Source organism: Alexandromys fortis, unplaced genomic scaffold (genome assembly GCF_014885135.2).
Source record: "Alexandromys fortis isolate MF-2015 unplaced genomic scaffold, M_Fortis_MF-2015_v1.1 scaffold_1, whole genome shotgun sequence".
NCBI classification, from domain to species: Eukaryota; Metazoa; Chordata; class Mammalia; order Rodentia; family Cricetidae; genus Alexandromys; species Alexandromys fortis.
The window spans coordinates 25,286,766-25,306,730 of record NW_026067927.1 but is presented as its reverse complement, the minus strand read 5'-3'; the positions used below and the strand labels follow the sequence as shown (position 1 = coordinate 25,306,730).

Genomic DNA, 19,965 nt, shown 5'->3' with positions numbered 1-19,965 from the left:
ACACACACACACACACACACATATATGTATATGATGAGAGTTTAAAGGTAATAGAGATAGGAGGAATAATGGAGAAATCAAGGATAATGGAGAAACCAAGGCCTAAGTCTTTGCTCTCATTTTTTTCTAGCTCTGTTGAAGATCTTAAAGTAAACCTTGAGTCAAATAGGTTGGAAGATGTTAGTGCTATCTCACAGTATCTTTGGGGTAGGTGAAAATGGGAACATTTTGTTTGTTTCTGAAACAGGAGCTTCCTATGTAGACCAGGCTGGCCTGGAACTCACAGAGATCCACCTGCCTCTCATCCTTCTGAATACTGGGATTAAAGGTGTATGCCACCATACTAGGTTCCAGAAGTGGGAACTTTAATCTGAGATCTTTTTTTTTTTTTAAAGATTTATTTATTAAGTATACAACATTCTGCCTCCAGTATGCCTGCACGCCAGAGGAGGGTGCCAGATCTCATTACAGATGGTTGTCAGCCACCATGTGGTTGCTGGGAATCGAACTCAGGACCTCTGGAAGGGCAGCTAGTGCTCTTAACCACTGAGCCATCTCTCCAGCCCCCTTGAATCTGAGATCTTAATGGAAACCAGGAGATGCTGAAAAGGGGAAAAAGCCCTAAAGAGGAGCAGACTCAAGGGTCTTTTTAGTGATTGGAAATCCACTGTAGTTGAGACCCAACTACAGCTGCAGATTTTGGATCTCCCCCATGGCCGGTTTATCTTTCCTTCCCCATTTGAAGTCCTGGGGCCCTATGGTGTCTGCTGAGCTAATTCTTAGTTTATTGGATAGAGCTTTTCACGGGCTGTTGCTATGTGAGCTGGTAGTCTTCAGATGGGGTGCTGGTTAGTTACCAGATGAGAAAGATTAGTTACCTTTCTCATCACTGTGACAAAATAACTGGCAGAAGTCCCATGGGGTAGGATTGACTTACTCTGTCCACTCTTGAGAGGGGAGGCAGTCCTCTATAGTGGGGAAGGCCAGGTGTGGAGGGCTATTTGCTTACATCACTATGGATCGGGAAGTAGACTGCAGTTAGACTGAAGGAGAGCTGGAATGGCCTCTGTTCTGCCCCCAGCCACTCACTTTTTCCAGCTCAGTGGATGCCACCTCTTAAAGGTTCCACAGCTTTCCCAGATTGCTCTAACAGTTGGGAGCCAATTTCAAACATATGTGCCTGTGAGGGACAGTGCCACTCAAACCCCTCACAGCTGTGTTGAGTTAGTTTGGATTGGGAGTAATTATAAAATGCAAGCTGAAGTAGCAACAGCATAGTCTGGGTCCTGTTTTTAAGGAAGGGTGCGTAAGTCACCTGAAGCTTGGAAAGAGAGAGGGCTTCTCTGTTAGTCCTATTTAAGGACTCATCTTGAGGTGGTAGTTGAAACTGAAAGTGTTGGAGTGTATGGAGTGAGAAAGCCATGGCAGAGGCAGAACATGTACTGCATCCATCATTAAAAGGCAGGTGGGGGCCCAGGAAGAAACCATTCATTTCCAGGAACCTGAGTGGAAGGAGAGTAGTGTCACAGGACCTGAGCAGGGGGAATGAGAAAGGTGGAAAAGGCCCTAGTGTGTGTATAGTGTAGTGTGTATGGAATAGGCCTGGACCATTTATTACTGAATTTGGAATAAGATCATTGTAGCCTTTGAGAGAGCGTTTTGGGTTTCATGATAAGAACAAAACCCAGGTGGCAGGGATTGAAACAATATGTGTGGAAGGGTCCAAATAGAGAGGATACGGCACATAGAGCACACTTGAGAAAATTAAGGGGAAAAAGATCTGGTTGGTTTTTTTGTTTGTTTGTTTATTATTATTATTATTATTATTATTATTTTGTTTTTTAAACCCTGTAGCTTTGGAGTCTGTCCTGGAACTTGCTCTTGTAGGTCAGGTTGGCCTCAAACTCACAGAGATCTGCCTGTCTCTGCCTCCTGAGTACTGTCTTTTTTTTTTTTTTTTTTGGTTTTTCGAGACAGGGTTTCTCTGTGGCTTTGGAGCCTGTCCTGGAACTAGCTCTGTAGACCAGGCTGGCCTCGAACTCACAGAGATCCGCCTGCCTCTGCCTCCTGAGTACTGTCTTTTTTTTTTGTTTTTTTGTTTTTTTTTTTGTTTTTCGAGACAGGGTTTCTCTGTAGCTTTGGAGCCTGTCCTGGAACTAGCTCTGTAGACCAGGCTGGCCTCGAACTCACAGAGATCCGCCTGCCTCTGCCTCCCGAGTGCTGGGATTAAAGGCACGCGCCACCACCGCCCGGTTTGTGCTGTCTGTTTTTAATGACTGGCAATTGGTTACATTTTAGCAGAGGGCTAGATTCTGATATCAGGATAGATGAAAATCCCACATAATCAAGACTTCTTAAAATCTGAAAGATCTGTTCGGAACAGTTGTATCATTTCCAAGTCAGTCTTCATTTAGTTTGTAGGTAAAGCTGAAGCATGAGACTATGATTTTAATTCAAGGTTTGGTGTCTCAATAATTATAAAAATTTAATAAATAAAATTGATAGCAGCAAGGCCTTTTCTGTTACTTTGAAATAAATTATTCACTACCAGCCTTAATACAATACTGACAATAGTTTTTAACACAGAGGTACAGAACTTTATGAGAAAAGTGTATACATTTTAGGGATATTGTGCTCTTAAAGGTTGAGGTGAAATTAAAAAGAAAATGGCTGAAGGTATTTAGCTTGCAGACTGATGGGGTCAAAGCTGGGAGGAGTGTGCAAAGCACAGGTGGTGACTGGTCCTGGAGAGGAGAAAACCTTCTGTTCCTCCAGTAGTAGTGGCATTCTTAAATTGGTGTGGACTTTGGAATAGCAGAAGGAGAGCTGACTATTACCACATCTAATGGCCTCCCATTTTCTTCACAAAATAGGCTCCCTGAACTTACTCTGCCGTGAATAAAGAAGATGTAGATGAGCCTTTTTGAATAATTGGAACAGCTTGACTGGAGGGAGATTTCTGAACACGTCCTTAGTAGCCCTGGGAAAGGCCAGGTGGTATTCTGAGTTTGCAGTAGTGTTTGTTTGCCGCCTTGTTAGACCTCTCAGCAGAGGCTGACTGCTCGGGTGAGCAGGGAAGGTGGACTGTGAGACCCATAAGAGGCCATGGCTGTAGCTTTTCTGGTTGGTGTGGTGGAAGGATAGTCTTAGGAAGAAAATCCAGGGCTTTTGAAGCCTTTGAAGAGATTCCCATGCAAGCTTGTCTTGGAAGAAGAGGAAGGAAAGGAAAGGAAAAACCCCAAGGAAAGATTCAGAGAATTAGATAAAGTTTAGAAGTGAGGTCTTCAGAAAGTGTTGTATAAGAAGACAATAGGCTTTTCTGCTTCAGTTCCACAAATGCATTGCTGAGAAAACCCTATTTTCCACTCAACTGTGCTTAAAAATAACAGGATCCCGGGAGTTTGGGGCTGGCATAGTCACCAAAGAGTGTGAGCTTTGTTTGGTAAGAGCCAGCAGAGTGCAGAGCTATGGCTGTCACACTCAGTGATCTACCATCCTGGTTCAGTCCCCACAACATCTGTGCCACTGTAGCATGGGACTGACTCTGCAGGCTTAGATCCTGGGTCTTGGACTTCATTCTTCAAGGTGTAAGTGCTTGACACCTGGTTAATTGAAATGAAAAGCCTCTTTAAAAAAAAAAAAAACATGACGGTGTTCCGGTTGTTGGTGAGGATGTCTAATAACAGAAACCCAAGTTATTGTTAGTGGGTGAATGCAAAATGATACAGCCACTTTGGAAATGGTTTGGCAGTTTCTGACAGAACCAAATAAATTTTTACCATATCAACTCATCTGAAACTTTAAACTTGCATGTGAACTAATTCCCCCCCTCCAAATTGAGCATGATTAAGCAAGACTATACTGAGCTCACCCCTTGCCCTGCCTTTAAATATTTGCAGCAAATTTATTCATGGTCTTTAAAACTGATAGCAACCAAAATATCTTAAAGTAATGGTGACAGGATCAAGACACGTAAGAAGTTTGTCATGGGATGTTATCAGTCACTAGTAAAATGAGCTATTAGTCCATATAGACATGCATGAGTTTGATTTACATATTCCTAAGAGAAAGCAACCTGTTTTAAAGGTCTAAGTAGGCCGGGCAGTGGTGGTGCATGCCTTTAATTCCAGCACTCAGGGAGGCCGAGGCAGGTGGATCCCTGTGAGTTTGAGGACAGCCAGAGGTACACAGAGAGACCCTGTCTCAAAAAAAAAAAAAAAAAAAAAAAAAAAAAACAAAAAACAAGTGAACAAAAAAATAAAATGTCTAAGTAGAAAGGGCAAAACTGTAGAGAGTTAAAAAAGACTGATTGTCCAAGGAATGAGGTCAAATAGATAAAGCATGGAGGGTATTTTTAGGACAATGAAAATACCTTGTGTGTGGATACATGGTTTTAGGCAAACCATAGAACTTTGTAATACCAAAAACTATAGTGAACTCAAGTTAAAAACTCAGGAGACAGCCAAAATCCCAGTGTAGAATGCAGAATGTGATTCATTTTTTTTTTTTTTATAAAGTAGAATCTCAGTTCATGCTGGTGAGTAGTTGTTGATTTGCAAGCCTCCTCCTTCAGAACTCTGTGTAGCTGGGTGACAGGCCAGCACCACTGGGCCCAGTAGTCTAGGTCCCGTCCACCCTCTCTCATTTTCCTCTCCCTCCCTTCTTTTCACTCACCTCTCTGCTGTTCTTTTTGATAGGGGAATGATTCTCAACCCACGGGTTGTGACCTCTGGGGTCAAACAACCCTTTCAGGGTCACATATCAGATGTCTTGCATATCAGATATTTGCATTGTGATTCTTAACAGTAGCATAATTGCAGTTATGAAGTAACAATGAAAATTAATTTTATGCTTGGGGGTTACCACAGCATGAGAAACTGTGTTAAAAAGGGTTACAACATTAGAAAGGTGGAGAACCACTGTGATAGGGTCTCACATAGTAGCCCAGGCTGGCCTTGAGCTCACTTTGTGTAGCTGAAAACTACTTTGAACTCCTGATTTTCTTTCTTTATCTTCCAAGTGCTGGGATTATAGATGTTTACCACCACACCCACCTTGATAAAATAATCTTAACTGGGTACTGCGTGTTTGAAATAACCTCAGGGAAGAGGGGAAAGTGTTGACCTTGGTGACTTTGCAAACTAATGAAGACTAAGTAAAGGCAAAGTAAACTGTCTACGGAACTCAAGCTGATAAAAGTCACATCCTGTGTGACTGTGGTCTAATTTTCTCATGCTGCCATCTTCTCATGCTGCCATCCATGTGTGCTGGAAGTGAGATGCAGGAGTCTGCACTCACAGAGGGAACCTTAGTGGCCTTACATTGTTGTCCTGATGGTTTTGGGCACTGTACATACTTCTGTAGGAATCTTAGCTCTTTCTACTCAGGGCCTTTGCATATTGCTAAACTTTTAAAATTTATCAGTGTATTGAAAAAAATAACTGCTATAGACCAAATGGTGTTTTTATTATGCTAACACCATTCCCATATTTAAGTGCAAGTGAGCCAGTTTGTATTTAAGGAATGTATTTTGTTGTAGTAGAACAGTACTGGTTAGAATTTAATATTTCTGAGGTGGAATAGTTGTAGGTGCCAGGGTCTAGAATGTGGGTCCAGGAGGGAGTACTTTAAGTTGGAGTAGGAGGCCCATGATAATCACAGATAAATGCTAGTATGTTAGCATCATATAGGAAAGAGGCGTGTTATTGGGAGTGTGTGTAAAAACGGTTAGACCAAGTCAGAGAAGTTAGCTGGTGTTTGAGGCAGAAAAGATAGAGCTCATATCTAAAGAGTGAGGAAGAACTGAGCAGCCTAAGAGAAGACAAACTTTCCCTTGCAGTTAGTGTCCAGATAAACTAGCTGTGTGACTAGAACAGGGCTAGCAAGGCTGAGCAGTAAAAGAGGTGATGATGTATCCAGATGGCAAAGCTAACAAGGTTTGTAGCAAGTGTGTCTTCTAGGCTAATGGGGGAGGTTTTGTGGGGAGTTTTTCAGTAGTATCTCTTAAGGGACCTACTATTTCCAGAAAGGTATTAGTTGGCTGGCTGCTTGTTGGAGAGTAGATGGGTGTGGCTTTATTCAACTTTCCATTTCAGTTAAATGGAATCATCAGATTGTTAGAATACAATCTAATGAGAGCTAATCTTGCTGACTTTAAAACTTCTAAGTAATATTTCAGTTTTCTTCTAGAGTTATAAATGTCTCGTTAATATTGAAGATTTTGAACTTACAAAGATTTAAACTTAGCAGGGTATATTGACATATGCCTTTAATCCCAGCACTTGAGGCAGAGGCAGGCAGATCTCTTGAGTTTGTGTCTACATAGTGAGGTCCAAGACAGATAGCTGGAGCTACATAGTGAGAACCTGTCACACCCCCCCCCCCAAAATAACCCAGTTTTAAAGTTTGGGGGATCAGCACAAAGGCTCAGTAGATAAAAGCACTTGCCAAGAAGCCTGAAGACCTGAGTGTGATTGTAACTGGAGGTTTCTCTCCCGCCCACCAGTTCCTGAATAACCATTCTGAGGCTTAATATTAATTACAAACTGTTTGACCTATTAGCTCAAGTTTATTATTAACTAGCTCTTACGACTTAACCCATTACTATTATTACATATTTTACCAAGAGGCTCGTGACTTGTTACCTCACATCTTGCTTCTCCGGTGGCTACCTGTGTCTCTCTTACTCTGCCTTCTTTTTCCCTTTATCTTTGCTTGGATTTCCTGCCTAGCTATATTCTCCCTTGCCACAGGCTAAAGCAGCTTCTTTATTAATGATAATAAAACATAATCATAGCATACAGAGGGGCATCCCACATAACTTGATCCCTGGAACTTACTCAAAAGTGGAAGGAAAGAACATACTCTGCAAAGTTGTCCTCTGATTCTCCATAGGTGCCCTGTGACTCTTCTGTATCCATATACGTGACATGCCCGTCCCTAAACATTTTTTAAGAAGATTGAAAGAAATCTTTTAAAGTGAGACTCATGAGTCTGCACTCTTAGAAAGAGTGAGGGATGCCTGTGGTCCTCACCTCGATCTCATCCCCCAGCAGGGATTGAATTTAGGGCCTTCTTGCATGTGTTAGGCAGGCACTCGGTCACTGTCTCCCCAGCCTCCTTTTACATTTTGTTTTGAGCTAGGATCTCACCAGGTAGACCAGGTTGACCTGGAATTCATTTTCTAGCCTGTGCAGACACTGAATGGAAATCCTCCTGCTTCAGTGGAATGATAAACTTGTGCTACTGGGCTTGGCTCCACCCACCCCCTCTTTTCTTTCTTAAAACTATAGACTTTAAAATAATAATAATCTTACATTTGATGAGCATAGCTAGAGGTAGGCCCGATGCATATGATATTACCAGCCTTGTCTAAGAGATTGTACTTTTTTAAAAGAAATTTATTTATGCTTTCTTTGTTTATCTCTTTATTTTCTATGCTGGGAATTGATACTAGGGCCTTGAGTATGCCAGGCATGTGCTCTATAAGCTGAGACACCCCAACACCTCCTGCATTTTATTTGTTTTAGTGGAACTGGGGATTGCCTAGGGCAGTGGCTTTCAACCCCTTTTTGATTGAACCTTTCACAGGGCTTGCACATCAGATAGCCTGTGTATTAGATATTTGTATTATGATTCATAACCGTAGCCAAATTACAGTATGAAGTAACAATGAAATAATTTTGTGATTTTTGGGTCACCCCAACATGAGGAACTGTATTAAAGGGTCACAGCATTAGGAAGGTTGAGAACCACTGGCCTAGGCAAATGTTCCACCACTGAACTATACTCCCAAAGCCCTGTAACTTTTAAATTTAATAATGAAACAAATGCTTTTAATTTTCACATTTACAGAACTTTTCTATAGTGTTTTAGAAAAGCATAATAAACAAAGGCTATTTAACAATTTAAGATTGTGAAGAACTTATGGATATTTTAAATAATGAGAACATATATGAGATTTTAATCTACATGGATTTAATATAAATCTACCAATTTGGAACAAATCATATCATCTCTATAAAAGTTTAATTTTTAAAAAGGTGTTAGAAAATACCTGTTACAAATGTTGAATGAGAAAGTTGTATATGCTTCTATCACTGCTAGAAGTTGTGTGCCTTTCAGTATTGGTTCTCATTTTTAGTCTGCCTTGATGTAGGAAGAATAGATAAGGATAAATGTGGAGTGATTCCCAGAATTCTCGGTGTCCTTAAATCTTTCAAGTGGGGTCAGAGATCTTGCTTGATCAAGCTTCTTGGATTTAAATTGCAGCACATATCCTGGCTTGGAATTCTCAGTAACCAGTAGGGTTCTAAAATGGACATGGTTTATTTCACTTTGTGTCCTTAGTTGTGAAATGAGGCTACATAGTATTTCCTTCTTTGGATTGTTTTGAATATTGAATGAGTTACTAAAAACAGTTCACTCAAAACAGTGCTTTTCCTATAGTACTGGATTATTTCTTAAATCTATCTTGATTACTCCTAGAAGTAATTACCACCAGAATTTTTATTATTCATTGTTAGTATAAACTTTTTGGTAAATTAATAAGCTTAAGTCACTGCCAAAATTTACTATTTATTTAAAAAAAAACCCAATAATAAGATAATTGATTTAGAATTCCCATCAGAGTCTTCATACTCCCACTAACCTGCTCTTTATCCAACTAATCTCCCTTTTATCACCACCATGCATGCATGTGCTTGTGTGTGTGCTTGTGTGTGTGTGTGTGTGCTTGTGTGTACTTAACACAGTGAGTTTCATTAGAGTTGCTTACAGAGCTTGGATGATGGGTGATTTACAGGAACAAGAACAACTTCTTAGTAGCTACCACTGAAGAAAGTGTCTCTCTCTCACCTAATAACCTGTAGGTCCTTCACAGTGTTGACAGATCCAAGCTTGTGCAGATAATCTTGTCAGCTGAGAATGCAAGCATTGTCTGTGCCATGCTTGGAAGACAGCAGTCCACAACACTCCATCCTTTAGCTCTGAACATTTTCTCCATATCTCTTTCGTGATGTCCCCTGAGTCTTGGAGAAGGTACTGTAGATGCTCATTTAGGATTGAGTATTCTGTGGTCACTTTTTCTCCACACTTGGACTAGTAACTGCTACCCACTGTGGAAAGAAGCTCTTTGACCAAAGCTGACAGCAGCACTAGTTTATGGGCTAGACATTAAATGTTTAGAAGACAGGCACATCATGGTCCATTTAGCAGAACAATAGTAGTAGCTTCTTCACTAAAGCCTGTGACCTCAGCTATGGGCTTTTTTGTTCAGGTTTATAGAACTAGATGTGAACTGACCCCGAATTGAAGCAAAAAGTGGTTGATCATGCTAGTATTTATTGTGCCAGTAAACTTTACTGGTAGGTCAGTAGTGTATAGCATAGTGTCCACAGTTGAATAAGACTGCTGATGACTTCTCCAGCAGCCCATGTAACACCTTTTGGCAGTATTTAACATTAGTTATCAGGGAGGAAGTTGGTTATTTACGTACTGTAACTAACCTTGTCTTTGGCAATAGGATCTTAGCTGTCTAGTTTTGGTGGGCAACTAAAAGCAAGGACAGATAGCCTGTATTGTTATAGGGGCTATATAGACCTCCCTGGCCAACAGCTAGCTCACAGAAAAAAGGCCTAATTGTGACTGCATTCAGTTCACATGAGTTTTTTATTATCAGGTAACCTAATTATTTAAATAAATTTTACTGAGAAGCTAGTTAGTTCACTGTTACCACAATTCAATAAATGTTTATTAAGTAGTTATATATTGGGGCCGGAGAGATTATACACTTGTAATCTTAGCTCCAGGGATGCAGAGATTGGCATATCCCTGGCCTACCATTGCATCCTACGCTGTTGAATTCTAGGCTAGTGAGACTCTTTCTCAGCAAGGTTGGTAGCACCTTTGGAACAATACCTGAGGTGATCTCTGGCTTCTATGAGATCACATGTCTCACACATGGACACCACCTACACACATAATCATGCGACTGTTTCTCACATTTTGCACTTTTTTCTTGCTGCGCAGCGCACAGATGTTAGAATAAAATTGTTGGGCTGTGGAGGAAGAGGCTGCATTTTGCTGCTTCCGTTTTTTGTCTTCCTAGCTAACTTGTTAGCTCTCTGTGGTCATGGGGCTGAGTCTGTTGCCTTTATCAGAAGTTTCATGGTGGTCTGGTGAAATAAGTGCAAAGTCTGATAAGTTGGGTTCAGTCCTTAGGACCCACAGTGGAAAGAGAGAACTGACTCCCGAGTGTTGTGCACATACATACTCCCCTCTTAATGTCTATCATACACGCGCACAGTAATAGGAAAATGTTTTCATGATAATAGAAAGAAAAAGGAGAGGCCCAGCTTTGATCCCTGCTGCCACCACTACTACCACCACCAGGGGAAGAAAGGAATCCATTCAATTAATTCTTTTGGGCCAGTGACCATGTACTAAGTTGGCATTGCAATTGTCAATGTAACTTTTAAAATAAGGTGTATGTTAGTAATTTGGTAAACTGAATGCTGAGATACATACCTCATTTGTGTGTATTGTATGTCATACGATAGAGTTTTTTACTTGAAAGCAGTGTTTCATTGTAGAGCAACCATGGTGACTTTGAGATGGAAAACTACACTGTCTGTGAAGGATGGTAAATGACAGTTTTGTACTGAGTGACATGAACCTACCTAGAACACTTGAGTAGTGATCGAGACTGTTTCTCAAGCAGTCCTTCTGAGGGTGGAGGAGGTTTGATTCCCATTCTGAGATTTCTGATGGATGGACCGTTGCCAGCTTTTATCTATTTTCTTCTAGTTTTTTGTTTTTGTTTTTTAGTTAGGTGTATATGTATGTGTCTGTATGTAGGCGTCTGCATGTGAGTCCATGTGTCCTCCAAGGACAAGCATGCTGAGCTGATTTTTTTTAATCTGTTCATTTTGTTCACAGAGTAGCTTTCAGGATATTTAAATCTTGAGGAAGGAGTTAAGAATTGATAAAGTGGGGGCTGGAGAGATGGCTCAGTGGTTAAGAGCATTGCCTGCTCTTCCAAAGGTCCTGAGTTCAATTCCCAGCAACCACATGGTGGCTCACAACCATCTGTAATAAGGTCTGGTGCTCTCTTCTGGCCTTCGGCATACACACAGACTATTGTATACATAATAAATAATAAATATTTAAAAAAAAGAATTGATAAAGTAAGGTGATTGTGAGTGATGGAGACCTGTGGGATTAGAGTAGAGGAATGGCAAGTTTAGAAAGTTTAAAGCCATTGCTCAACAGATGATCCAGTATGTTAACAATAACATTGTGTTATTTCATTTCTTACAGAACTGTACTTAATCAATAGACTATTCTTGAATGAGAATTGTGAGTTGGTGTTTTTTTTTTTCAGAAACGATGATAAGAACATATCAAATAATAGGATTCTAAGTTCTTTGTGAGATCTACCTATTAATGTAGTTTATTTAAAATTATGCCATCATATAAATATCTCCAGTTTAAAAGTGGTCTGTTTTGCAGAAGAATGTATAGGATTGTTAGAAATTAAATGAAGATTTAGATCTGATAAAATTAAAATCCTTTTTTATGTGATTCCAATCCAGAATAATTGCCTAAAATACTGTAATCTGGGGACTGGAAAGATGACTTGGTAGTTCTTGCAGATGATTTGGGTTCAGTTCCGAGCACCCACATTGCAACCTCACAACAGCCTGTCCCTCTAGTTCCGAGGGATCCAACACTCTCTTCTGGCCTCTGGGCAGCAGGCACACAGGTGGTACACATACATAGTTGCAGGCAGACACATAACGTAAAATAAATCTTTTTAAAAAAATTCAAAACTTTAGTTTTCATTAAGGGCCACTGCCAGACTCAGTGTGTTCAGACTGAACTCTTACTTCACCTAGTGATAGTATGAAGGGGTCTTTGGCTGGTTTCTGCTGTTTTGCATATTGGATTCATTGTGATGATAGATGTGTCATTACCTCTTCAGTTACTTGAAGTTAAGTTTCATTCAAGTGCCTTGTTTTCTTGAATTGTTTAAGATTTTCACATGAAAATCTCATTTGCCACTTTCTGTCTTATTTTCCATGCAGGTCATGGTAAAACCCCCAAAGATGCAGCATCTGTTCGAGCCACGCATCCAATACCAGCAGCCTGTGGGATTTATTATTTTGAAGTAAAAATTGTCAGTAAGGGAAGAGATGGGTAAGTGTAAATTTTGGTGGGCATGACAATTTTTTTATTCCTGGGTAGTTATATTTGAAATGATTCATAAGTGTTTATGATATAATTGGAAAATTGTACTCTTAAATCTTGGTTTTGGAAGAATAGACTCTAAATATCACAGTACAGCAAATTGGTTCTGGTTCTGGTTAAGTCCTAGTTGAACTAAAGCTTGAGTTCATGCTTTTTATCAGTCTTTTCTGGCAGTTCATTATGAAAACTGAGAGTTGAGGTTTAAGCTATAGAGTAACTGTTTTTTCCCCGAGTTCTGCCAAGAGGCTAGATCTAACTCATGGTGAACAAAAACAAAGCCAGTAAGCGACTTGCAGGTATTGTAAAGGGTGTGGTGTTTAGAATTTTAGGCAATACTTGGAAGATGGATGTTTGTGTTGTGTGTTCTTGATTAGAAAGCTTCCTGGGAGGCTAGTTTAATACGTGGTATGGAAACTTCAGAGTGAAAATGCTGGTTGATTATGGAACCAGCTTTTGTTTATTGTTTTCAGTCTTAGAATTGATGTGTGTGATATGTGTGTACATCAGAACTACTTATGGGACTATTAAAATATAGTTTGGGCCTTAACTGGAATATTATTAGAATTCACAGAAGTAGAGCTTTGGTAAAGATGTAGGCATTTTGAGAAAAGTCCATGGGGAATTTTGGTACATATTCCTTCCTGGTTCTCTCAAGTCATACTATTTTCTGATACGTCATTGGGATATTAGAGGGTCCTTTAAGCAACTATAGAGTCATTCATCCAGCTGTCAAGATATTGGGCTCTTCCAGTAAGTAAGTTGACCTGTATTTGAATTCCTCTTGTTGGTTTACCTGTGTTTGATTAAAAAAGTGTCTAATACATTATTCTTCACTTTGCTGAATATGCTCAGTGCCAGTGGTACTGAAAGTAGACAGGGAAAGCTTGAGCTTTAATGTCCTGTTTTGTCACCTGATCACACAGAACGTAAAACTAGAAATTCCCAAGAGAAAGCTTCTGAGAGAGACATTGGCCTAACTCTGTAGTTCTTGTCACCTTACTCAGCTACATAATGCTGGCATTGTCATGATGACTCCCAGGTTTCTCTAGCTTTCATTCTGTGTAGTCCATCCATAAATGACCTTGGCCTTATATTTTCTTGGCTACAAGTACCTGGAACCTTTAGTCTAATGCTGTTTCATTTATTCCCCTGAGCTCCAGTCAGATAGATATATCTACAGAGTTGCTCCACAGTCATTAAATTTAGCCTCTCTGAAATGCTTTTTTTAAAACCAGTTGGGCCAGTGTTTTACTGTTGGTGTAAACTTGAGGTTTTTCAATTTTTTTCTTGTCTCCATTGCATCTCCTGTGGTTGGATGGGTCTTGACAGTTTAGCTCTGGAGTTCCCCCAGGTGGTTGGTAATTGCCTCCCAGGTGCTCCATGTTTGTAATTGTTACCAGTGTCTTAAACCTGACTTGATTTTGTCTCTTCCTTAAGAAGCTAAAATAGGAACCTTTTTACCAGAGTTTATGATGTGATTGGATCCTGTGTAATTTTCATTCTTACCTGTTTGTAGCCAGGATTCCTCATCCTTCTTTTCCTCTTGTTTAAGATTGTATATGTTTTGTATGTAGTAAATTTGGTCCCTTTTGGTGTAGAGTTCTGTGAGCTTTTGTAAATATGTTCAATCATAACCACTATAACTAGTGTGTAGAATAGTTCCCTCACTCTCTGTCCCTTGGTAGATGACCCTTTCCCCCATCTCCAGCCTGGCAACCACTGATGGAGTTTCTGCCTATCCTTTGCCATTTCTAAAATGGTATATGATGAAATCATAATATTAAACCTTCTAAGTCTGCAGTATTTGCTCTTCATAACTCTTAATGAATTCGAGATCCATCCTTGCTGCTGTATATTTTGGAGAACAGTCCTTATTGTTGAGGGTATGGAAGATTAAACCAGTATGCTAACCTAGTCCCCAACTGAAGGGTAGGTTTTCACAATGATAAATATAACCATTATCAACATTTAATATGTACAAGTTTTTCTGTAAATGCAACTTTTCATTTCACTTGGATAAGTATCCAGGAATAAGATTGCCAACATGTAGTTAAAACATATTTTTAGCCCTATAAGGAACTGTGAGATAATTTTTGCAAAGAAGCAGGCCTAATTTGCATTTCCACCAACAGTGTATAAGTATTCCTCTTGATCTGCCTCAGTGGCATATTTTGTTGTGTTGTCAGAGTTTTAATTTTTTTTTTTGGCTATTTTTTCCACCTCTTTAAAAATTACCTTGGTAAAGTATACAAACCACTGTGACACTTTCTTACACAAAACCTGCCATAATTACTTTGCCCTTGTTTTCAATGTTCTCATGGTTTCCACTGTTGTAATGGTGTTTGTTTTTTCAAATAACTGCTCCTTAATTCTCATTGGATTTTCCTCTTATAAGGTACTTACTTGACACGTTCTGCTCCTGTGAGCTTAGGTTTTTTTTTTTTTTTTTTTTTAGTTTTTTATATCTGCCCTTTTCTTTCCCCCTAGTTAGCTTCCTGCTCCCTCTTCATATTTGCCATTTCAACAAATCAGTTTTTAAGGTCTAACTTCGGGATATCTTTTTTGTATGTGTGACTGCCTTTATCCCAGAATGATATGTGTCCCCTTTACCTTTTGATCAGGCTAATGATGGAACATACACTCTTTTAATTGTCTGTGTACTACTGATTTAAGTGTAGGAATATTTCAAATCTTGAATTTAGATGAGTAATTAGTTTTTGTCTCTACTTCTACCATTCTAAAATGGCATATAAATACTACTTAAGTGGTCTTTTAAGTGTGGCATCTTCAGCTTAACGTAGTGCATTTGAGATGCAGTTCTGCTGCAGCATATATTGGAGATGATGGTATGGATGAGCAAACTAGTTCACTTACTCATTGTCCAGTTTCCTTGGAGAGAGGGGTGTCTATCTATCTGTTTGTTTATTTCATTTTAAGTAGAATTTTCTTTAGACCATGTTTAAGAGTAGAACAGGTAAAATTATTTGAATCCAATATTTTAGCTTTCTAGAAAAATTGTCATTGATGAGTTTACTCGTGAAATGGCAGGATTTAGTATGATTGCGTCTTTGGGCAGTGAAAGCTAACAGGCGGGTGTGGTGTTAAAGTGTCGAGTGTGTGAAAATGCTGTGCGTATTCTGCCCTGTGCATTGTTTTCTAGGTCTGGTGAGGAGAATTAGGAGCATGACTGTGGTGGGGAATTTTTTCTTCTGCCTAGAAAATAAGCCTTGAAGGAAATTTGTTTTACTGTATGAAAGAATATAGTTTATTTTCTGAGTTAGCTTTTTATTTAAACTGAGTATAATTTTATTTTTTTAAGATTTATTTATTTTTATTACGTATGCAACATTCTGCCTCCATGTATGCCTGTGCGCCAGGAGAGGGCGCCAGATCTCGTTTCAGATGGTTGTGAGCCACCATGTGGTTGCTGGGAATTGAACTCAGGACCTGGAAGAGCAGCCTGTGCTCTTAACCAATGAGCCATCTCTCCAGCCCTGAGTATAATTTTATGTATAGTCATAAAAATAAGTTTATAAGGGCAAATTATCTGACCAGTAACCTGTGAATTTATTAGTTTAAAAATAAAAACAACACATTTCATAACAAAAAATTAAATTGTGTTATGTACATGACCATAATATTAGGAGACATATTAAGGGTATATCTTCACTTTGTGTTTTTAATATTGATCAAAGGCTGGTAAGAAATTTTTTAAAATCATTTTCTTTATGAATGTACTTTCAGCTTAGGAGTTTCATTCAAGTTTTTAAATTACACACACCGATAGATATAGAGGTAGCAGAGAAAGTTAATTCAGACTGTGAGAGATAATATTTTATTTGAGAACTTTCAGTTATAATTTATTGTGTGTATGATATTTTTAACTCTTCAAACAAAATATTGATACCACTGTTTGACAGTGATTCTGGAAGAATTGGCAAGTGCTTCAGTCTGTATTATATTCCTCAGTTTTCCTGCTGGTAATAGTATACTCTCAAAGTGTTCCTTTTATGCTTATTAACTTTATAAGCTATTTTTTATGAATAGAAAGTTTCCTATCTAGCCTTGAGACTGTCCAAAAACCAAAAGGACTGGGACTAAAGAGATGGCTCAGCAGGGAAGAGCGTGTACTACCCTTGCAGAGGACCCCACCTCAGTCCTAGCGCCCCTGTCAGACAGCTCACAACTGCCTTCTAACTCCAGTTCCATGGGTTTTAGCACCTTCTTCTGGCCTCCTCAGGCATTGACTCAAGTGCACAAACCCACATTTAGACACATTTACACTGATGTAAAAAAAAAACAAACTAGAAGGGCACCTCCTAGTTTCATTTTTTTTATATCAACAACTGAATGCTTACAGAGGAAAGTGTAAGCAAAAAGAAAGTAATGTAAGCAAGCAATATGGCTATCAGCTTAACCGATGTCTGTTGGATACATTGCATGGTTAGAAGGTCAGTGAGCCTAAGTAGCATTCCTTTATTCATGGTTGTCTAGGGAGCTTTCTGACATGCAGTAGAAGAAACTTAAGAAAACGTATCCAGGCTGGTATTTAGAAAGTACAGTGGGATAGGGCAGAGAGCAGTCACTATGCAAAAAAGCCTCTAGATTAAGACAGTCTGTGTTGAGTAAAGATTGAGATCATATATGGGGGAACTGAGGAGTAATTCTGGCTCAAGGAAACACATGTATTAAGGAAGTAGTATATGCTAGCCCTTTAATATAATTAAGAAATTGAGAGGCTTTGCTGTAGAAAAACATTCCACAAGGTGGTAAATGACTAAGGTAGTCTTGGGTAGAGTATGAATTTGTGTGGTCTTTGGCAGAGGCATTATGGCTCTTATACCCTACTGGGATTTAGGGGTTGTAATGGAAACAGAAAAAAGAATGAACTTAAATATGAGAGAGCCTTGATGGCAGTTCTAAACTTTATAGTAATAGCGAATCATCTTTGTTTTTAATAGGAAAGTGAGAGAATATCCATATTCAACAATACCAGCTGGGAACTAGGAATGAGTAACACATGTAATGGCAGTGTGCAGGGTAGCTAGAAAGAGTATGGCCGAGAAGTAGATTACAGTAGGGATGATAAGGGAAGAAGGGGTTTATGCGTCGATTACCTAATGTGTACCACAAACTTGGGTAATGTAGCAGCAGGCTGCTTGTTTGTCCTGGCTGCCCAGAACCGAAATAATCACAGAAACTATATTAATTAAATTACTGCTTGGCCCATTAGCCCTAGCTTCTTATTGGCTAACTCTTACATTTTAATTTAACCCATCTCCATTAATCTATATATTGCCACGTACCACCTCCTTTCTCCCAGCATTTAGCTTAGTCCCGTCCCCGTCCCGTTCCCCCCCCCCCCAGCTTTGTTCCCCTATAGCTCTGCTATGGGCCCAAAGCAGTTCCTTTATTTATCAATGGTAATCACAGCACACAGGGAAATCCCACATCAGGGTAAGAATTAAGACTAACAAGGTTTTAGAAGGGTAAAGACAGAGTTGTAGACATTGCTGAAATAGAGAGAAATAGACATTTAATTAATAATAAAATCTAGTGTAAGGTAGTAGGTGAACAAACTGATGAAGTGCAGACCAGCTCTTGGGAGACGGTGGTGATCAGGACAGACTTTGTAACATCTAACACTGCAGAAGAGGAAACAGGCAAATACTTTGTTCTGGCTTCTCTGTCCTTCAGGCACCTTTACGCTCCTCCATAGACAAGCTTCTTGGGCATCTTTTTCTAGGTGTGTGTGATTTTAAAGGTAAATTCCTGCTTTACAAGCTGGGTTACTTTTGCTGAGGAGCGTAGTGAACATTTAAATCTTGCCTCTGCTGTTCACTGGGTCTGTGATTTTTTTTTTTTTTTTTTTTTTTTTTTTTTTTTGTTNCAGGGGCATCTCTTCGGATAGTGGACGGTTTGCCAATGTGCTGGTGGTTACCACCTCCGAAGGGATGCTCTACAGGATTCATGGCCACACCACGTACGCGTGGCCAGCAGTTCCTCTTGGCCTTGTACTTGTGGTAGGCACGGCCAGCCTTCAAGATAGGCTTGTCAATTCTGCCCCCACCAGCCACAACACCAACGACAGCTCTGTTGGCTGAGGAAATGACCTTCTTGGACCCTGAAGGCAGCTTCACTCGCGTTTTCTTCGTCTCCGGATTGTGGGAGATGACTGTGGCATAGTTCCCGGAGGCTCGTGCCAGCTTGCCCCTGTCCCCAGGCTTCTCCTCCAGACAACAAACGATAGTACCTTCAGGCATGGTGCCCACGGGCAAAACATTGCCGATATTCAGCTGGGCTGTGGAGAGAAGTGGCCAAGCGGCCGGTAAAGCCAAAAGCAATGCGAAGCCACACGGCTCCCACACTATGAGGCACAGCATTCCAAGTCCTAGGCCCAGCCCGTCCTTCCCCGCCTTAAAGCTCACCCTTCTTGCCGCAGTACACAAACTGCCCGGTGTGGATTCCCTCTGCGGCGATGAACAGCTCCGTCCGCTTCTTAAACCGGTAGGGATCACGAAAAACCACTTTGGCGAGAGGAGCGCCGCGACCGGGGTCGTGAATGATATCCTTTACAATCCCCTTAATGTAACCGTGCCGTTCGGCGAAGTCCACAGCTCGCAGGCGCGCGGCGCCCTTACGGTGTTTCACGTGCGCTCGGAACACAGAACCGGCGCCTTTCCTCTGCCCTCGGATCACACGGCCCATGGCGGCGAGTCTGCCGGCAAGCACGGCCGAAAGAGGAAATACGCGACGGCAAGCAGCCTTATCTTCCGGGCTGGGTCTGTGATTTTTGTACTTTCAGTAAATGATTTCAGTCTCAGTCCTGAAAAGGAAACAGTACTGCTGACCTCATGGGACTAACTTAAATAATGCATTTGACACATTATTAGAGTGCCCAGTTCATGGCAGCTCATGACTCATTGATGCTGTTGGTGACAGCTGCCTGGTACCCAGCAAGCCCTGCACCTCTGCTGCTGTTGAGGAGGATCCAAGCATAGTAATTGTTGCCTAGAGAAGAGCATGGAGGGGTGTCTTGATGTTGCCTCTCAGGTACTAGTTTTAAAAGCAAGGCAGTGATATGGGTGGACTTGTGTTTTTTAGTAGTCTTCTCTGAAGTTATGGAAATTATGAAAATAGTTGTAGCAATATTGAGGGTGTATAGTGGGGCTTTAGTAAAGTTGCTAACAAGTCATGCTTCATCATTGACTGTAGTACTTTCTTAGAAATTTGTCCTTATGCGATTTTGTAGTGGGATCATCACAGACTATCTTTGCATGCACATTGTAGGTCATAGATGTGTGTGCTTTGTGTTATTGACCAGTGTATTTGGCACATTATGGCTCTTCTTGATTGGCAGTTTGACTATATCTGGAATGAGCTACTATCCAGAAATGGAGGACACACTTCTGAGAGGTTTTCTGTTTGGTTTGAACTGGGTGAATCCACTTCTAGTCTGTACCTTTAAGATTGAAGACACACTCCTTTGATAGGGATTTTGAGGCAGGAAGACATACCTTTAATCTGGGCCATACTTCTGATGGAAGTCTATAGAAGGACATAGAAGATGGAACTTTGGCTCTTTGCCTGATTGCCACCGCCTTGCTAGTACATCCATTCCATCATGGCATTGGAGTCTACTTCTTTGGGATTCCAGCATGTAACAAGACTGGCTGAGACATCCAGCCTTATAGGACTGAGCAGCTACTGGATTCT

The 19,965-nt window shown here is 40.3% G+C and overlaps 2 protein-coding genes across 3 annotated transcripts in view; one reads left to right on the top strand and one right to left on the bottom strand.

Annotated features, from left to right (window-relative positions):
- Nucleotides 1-19,965, top strand: part of Ranbp9 (RAN binding protein 9) — a 79,709-nt gene that overhangs the window by 5,971 nt on the left and 53,773 nt on the right. For both annotated transcript variants that reach the window (XM_050143555.1, XM_050143554.1), the window contains exon 2: nt 12,087-12,198. In XM_050143555.1, the coding sequence (XP_049999512.1) occupies nt 12,087-12,198 (112 nt within the window). The remainder of the gene's footprint in view (nt 1-12,086; nt 12,199-19,965) is intronic.
- LOC126503012 (60S ribosomal protein L8-like) lies at nt 18,039-19,002 on the bottom strand. The gene is made up of 2 exons (XM_050144446.1): nt 18,678-19,002; nt 18,039-18,550 (listed from the first exon to the last, which is right to left on the bottom strand). The coding sequence occupies exons 1-2, from the start codon at nt 18,955-18,957 to the stop codon at nt 18,039-18,041; spliced, it is 792 nt and encodes a 263-aa protein (XP_050000403.1). The 5' UTR covers nt 18,958-19,002.